Genomic DNA, 5,809 nt, shown 5'->3' with positions numbered 1-5,809 from the left:
AAATTCCTGTATGACTTGCCATTAAATCATTCTAATTATTAATTTAAAATCTTGAAATGATGCAGTCTTAGCAGATATGCAGTGACGTCAGGAAATTAGCTTTGTTTCTTTCCTAATGAAAATCCGTAGGATTAATAAAAGCAGATAGCATTTTTATTCTCCATCTGACGTTTTTGTTCTCTAAAGCAAACTTCTTGATATTTCCATTCCATGCTCAAGTAAAGCTAGAAATAGTTTTTTTTTCTTGGGAAGTCTAAACAAAATTGTTTCTATATTATTATTATTATTATTATTATTATTATTATTATTATTATTATTATTATTATTATTATTATTTGCTATGCTACAACCCTAGTTGGAAAAGCAGAATGCTATAAGCCCTTGGTCTCCAACAGGGAAAATAGCCCAGTGAGGAAAGGATGTAATGAAACTACAAGAAAAGCAACTAACAACTAAGATTACTCTAAGAACAGCAACAACACGAAAATAAATCTTTCATATATAGACTTGAAAAAGTTTAAAAAAACAAGAAAAAAAATAAATGAGATAGAATAGTGGGCCCGAGTGTACCCTCAAGCAAGAGAACTCTACCCCAAGACAGTGAAAGACCATGGTACTGAGGGTATGGCACTATCCAAGACTAGAGAACAATGGTTGGATTTTGGAGTGTCCTTCTTCCAGAGGAGCTGCTGGATTCTCTAATTGTAGATCTAAAATGTAAAGAGAAAATAGAAGGCTTGAATAAGTGGAAGACGTGGCATAGTTTCTGTAAAAGTAAAGGGGTTTATGGTCCTTGGTTAACTATAGATCTTTTATAACTTACAAATGAGAAATTATTCATTTTTGTTTGCTCAGGTCACTGAATTATTTAAATTTTGTGTGTGTTTTGTTTACTGGAGAATTCTATTGAAAATTTGCGAGTGAATTTATGTATCACGTGGTAACTCTCTCTCTCTCTCTCTCTCTCTCTCTCTCTCTCTCTCTCTCTCTCTCTCTCTCTCTCTCTCTCTCTCTCTCTCTCTCTCTCGTACATCTAAATAAAAACTCACCTGAGTCTCAATTACAGTTACTCGATACTTGCAGCATTATATGACATTTAGCAGACATTTCTTATTTCCCTTTTTGTAGATTTATACTCTCAAGTGACATTTCAGATATTATAGGAAAAACAAGGGTGATTTTGCAGGTATATATTTATTAGTAGTGAATGTTTATTATTATCATTATTATTCTAAGAGAAGGACACTCCAAAATCAAACCCTTGATTTCTAGGCTTTGGTAGTGCCGTAGCCTCTGTACCATGATCTTCACTGTCTTGGGTTGGAGTTCTCTTGCTTGAGGGTACATTTGGGCACACTATGCTATCTTATTTCTCTTCCTCTTGTTTTGTCAAGTTTTTATAGTTTGCATAGGATATATTTATTTTAAGGTTACTGTTCTTAAAATATTTAATTTTTCCTTGTTTCCTCTCCTCACTGAGTTATTTTCCCTGTAGGAGCTCTTGGGCTTATAGCCTCCTGCTTTTCCAACTATGGTTGTGGCTTAGTAAGTAATAATAATAATAATAAATATGCGCGAAGTAATATTCGTAATGAAAGCAGCAAAGGAAGATCATACATTGAAAAAGGACCCATTAATGTAAGTGATAACATTGATAACGCATTGATCTGACAATAACATTAATGGGAGGTAAGTCTTGCATTCATGTCGAAATAGCATGATCTTTGAAGGCACAATGGTTATTGATCCAAGTTCCATTTTATCGTCCATTTTGGTGCGACGGACAATTAACTTAAGTGAGAGGAATTCCGTTAAATGTCGATTAAATTAAGTGAGAGATAATGTGTCTTCAACGTAAAGAGTGACTTTTTCATTCAGCTTTGAATAAAATGTAGTTCATAAACTTGAACTATTTACATGACAAATATGATTCGCTCCGTATGCAAAAAATACACATAAAGCATTCTTGGACCACATAAGTTGAGCATTACTCATCATGAATATGTTTATTTAATTTCTCCAAGAAACATCATGAATAAAAGATACATTTATACGGTAAAGATTTGTGTAGGTCTTTCTTGCTCTTTCTCTGGTTATTATATATATATATATATATATATATATATATATATATATATATATATGTATATATATATGCATATATATGTATATATATATATATATATATATATATATATATATATATATATATTATGTATATATATATGTATATATATATGTATGTATATATGTATGTATATATGTATGTATATATATATATATGTATATATATATATATATTTATATATATATGTATATATATATATATATATATATATATATATATATATATATATATATATATATATACTTACAGTATATAGTTTTTTTTTTTATTACGAACACAATTAATTCCTACATTATCCAAAAGTAGAAAAATTGGACATTTTAATTGCGTCACAAACTGAAGAGAATCAAAAGACATAAAACTTCATGTAATGGTGATTCCTTGCAACATTTAAAACAAGGGGAATAAAATACATACTGTTTAGCAAAAGGAAAATGACATTCATCAGTACACATATACAGTGTATCTATTGTAAAACGGGAAAAATAATAACAACTAAAGTCCTTAAGGAAAAACTTATAATGTGTTTAATAATGAAACTCAATAAGAATTATAAATATTCATAGTAATATGTATAAAATCAGAGAACATTAAGTGTTTACAAAATAACAAGTTCATTATAACATTGTGTTTGAAATATTAAAGAAATAAACTTATGGACTTGAATCAATATAAAGAAAATTAACGCCATTAAAAAGACTATTCTTTTATGTAATGTCTAATCATCAAGTTTTTTTTTTTTTTTTTTTTTTTTTTTTTTTCTCCAAGGGGTGGTGGCTGGTGTTAGCGGAATCTTACCAAGCACAAAATAACCCCTAATCACGAACACGCAAGCAATAAATATTTCATAAGAAATTCTATGTTGTTACTAAGTGTAAGTGAAAGGTCCTGTCTTTTGCATAAAAGCCCTTACATTACCTGAGGAGACAGGCATTATGAAGACCAAAATTTGTAATTTGTACATTTTCTGCTTTTATAAGTGAATTCGCCACTTGAATTTTTTTTTTTTTTTTTTTTCAGAACTTTGGAAGACTACTATAGTTAAACGAAAATCAAAATATGCATTCCATTTATGATTCTTATTAATAAATAAGGCTGATTTATGAAAATCAGAAGATATTCTTCTGCTAATAACTTGTTGAAATTAATGTATATTTTGGGAATGCAAATGGAGAAGCAATGCAGATTAAACTGATAAGGTAAAGGTCAAATTAATCAAGCAGTTCTGATAGACAGGTAATATTAACGCCTATGTGATGAAATTTTAAAGGGGTGTGGCTTATCCTGATCACAACAATTATGTATGTGACAATTGGGTTTATTTATACATTCTATATATTTGTAGCTTAATTCTTGAATTTTACAGCCAGAATTCAGAATGTTACAATGAAATACGATTTTGACTACCTTATATCGACAGTATACGTTTATGACCACCTATTCATATATATATATATATATATATATATATATATATATATATATATATATAGTTGTGTTTATATATATATACATATATATTTTTATATTATATATATACAGTTTATACATATATATATATATATATATATATATATATATATATATATTAATATGTATATTACATATATATATATATATATATATATATATATATACATGCATACATATGTATATATAGATATATATACCTATATATATATATATATATATATATATATATATATATATATATATATATAAAGCAATGACTATATGAAGCTAACGAAATGTTGATTTAATGGCATATTCTTGACATTATTAACTAAAATCGTATTGATTGTCATTCCCACTTCATGCTTTTACCGTGTCGCCTCGTAAGTAAAGTTGCGTTAACCGAATCCCGCAATTGTGAGTCATTTGATATCGCAAGCAGTATTTCATTGCTATTATGCCTTAGTATGTATATTGTTATGAATGCACTCTTTTGAAATATTTTAGATTATGTAACTTATTCTGTTTGTGCACAACATTACGCAAAGGAAAGTGTGAATTTTCTGTATGTAACTAGTGTATATGTATTTATGAATATATGTTTATATATATATATATATATATATATATATATATATATATATATATATATGTATGTGTGTATATATATATATATATATATATATATATATATATATATGTGTGTGTGTATATATATATATATATATATATATATTGATTTATTTTTATATGTATATACGTATTGATGTGCGCATATATATATATATATATATATATATATATGCGCACATCAATACGTATATACATATAAAAATAAATCAATATATATATATATATATATATATACACACATATACATATATATATATATATATTGATTTATTTTTATATTTATATACGTATTGATGTGTGCATATATATATATATATATATATATATATATATATATATATATATATATATATATATATATATATATGTATACTGTATATATATATATAATCAGGAAAGTTAAAGAAACTGATATAAAAGTAATTATAGATATCTTTTTGATGATAAAGACAAGACTGCCTTATTGCAATGTGCCCTTTAGGAACTCTTAGCTTATGACTGAGAGGGCATAAAGACAAAGACAGTCGCCATAAAAATGAGGAATTTTCCCTATGTACATTTGGATTTCTAACTTAATCTAGCCGTCCTTTGGAATTAATGATAGTGATGGGGAATTATTACCTTTTGAAGAGCATAGTTTCATTCAGTTGTGAGATTATTTGTTGTGATATTTCTCTTTCACCAACGAGTTCCAGAACTGGCTGTCATCCAAGTCTTTGGCCTTTCCTTTTATTTACACGAAAAATAGTATACAAAAATATTGAAAGAAATCTTTTTTTCAATTGAATTATGTTCAGAAAATATTCCTTCGGTATTATATACTTCACTGTGTACGGATTATTACTTACCTGTTGAGATACTACCGCTAGAGTTATGGGGTCCTTTGACTGGCCAGAAAGTACTGCATTGGATCCTTCTCTTTGGTTACGGTTCATTTTTCCTTTGCCCACAAACACACACCGAATAGTCTGGCCTATTCTTTACATATTCTCCACTGTCCTTATAAACCTGACAATACTGAGATTATTAAACAATTCTTCTTCACCCAATGGGTTACTGCACTATAATTGTTCAGTGGCCACTTTCCCCTTGGTAAGGGTAGAAGGGACTCTTTAGCTATGATAAACAGCTCTTACAGGAGAACACACCAAAATCCAACCATTGTTCTTTAGTTTTGGGTAGTGCCATAGCCTCTGTACCATGGTCTTCCACTGTCTTCCATTCTCTTGCTTGAGGGTACACTGGGGCACACTATTCTATCTTATTTCGCTTCCTCTTCCTTTGTTAAAGTTTTTATAGTTTATATAGGAGATATTTATTTTAATGTTATTACTGTTCTTAAAATATCTAATTTTTCCTTGTTTCCTTTCGTCACTGGGCTATTTTCCCTGTTGGACCCCTTGGGCTTATAGCATCCTGCTTTTCCATCTAGGGTTGTAGCTTAGCAAGTAATAATAATAGTAATAACCTGCAAAAGGGCTGTGCCTCTTAACCGCTTGGTTGATGGAATTGATTTCTTGGTTAACTGACCACAATCAGCGATATGTCTGTCCTGAGTCAGTAATCTTCGTGGTTGGAATTTTCTGGATAATTTAT

General features: G+C 28.5%; 1 protein-coding gene across 1 annotated transcript in view; it reads left to right on the top strand.

Annotated features, from left to right (window-relative positions):
* Window positions 1-1,591: 1,591 nt before the first annotated feature.
* The window catches only part of LOC137646642 (aspartate and glycine-rich protein-like), a 12,819-nt gene continuing 8,601 nt past the window's right edge, over window positions 1,592-5,809 (top strand). The window contains exon 1 of the mRNA XM_068379747.1: window positions 1,592-1,638. Coding sequence (XP_068235848.1) covers window positions 1,592-1,638 — 47 coding nt within the window. The remainder of the gene's footprint in view (window positions 1,639-5,809) is intronic.

Source organism: Palaemon carinicauda, chromosome 9, assembly GCF_036898095.1.
Source record: "Palaemon carinicauda isolate YSFRI2023 chromosome 9, ASM3689809v2, whole genome shotgun sequence".
NCBI lineage: Eukaryota > Metazoa > Arthropoda > Malacostraca > Decapoda > Palaemonidae > Palaemon > Palaemon carinicauda.
Note: the sequence above shows the minus strand (reverse complement) of the source record. Positions and strands in the feature narration are given on the sequence as shown.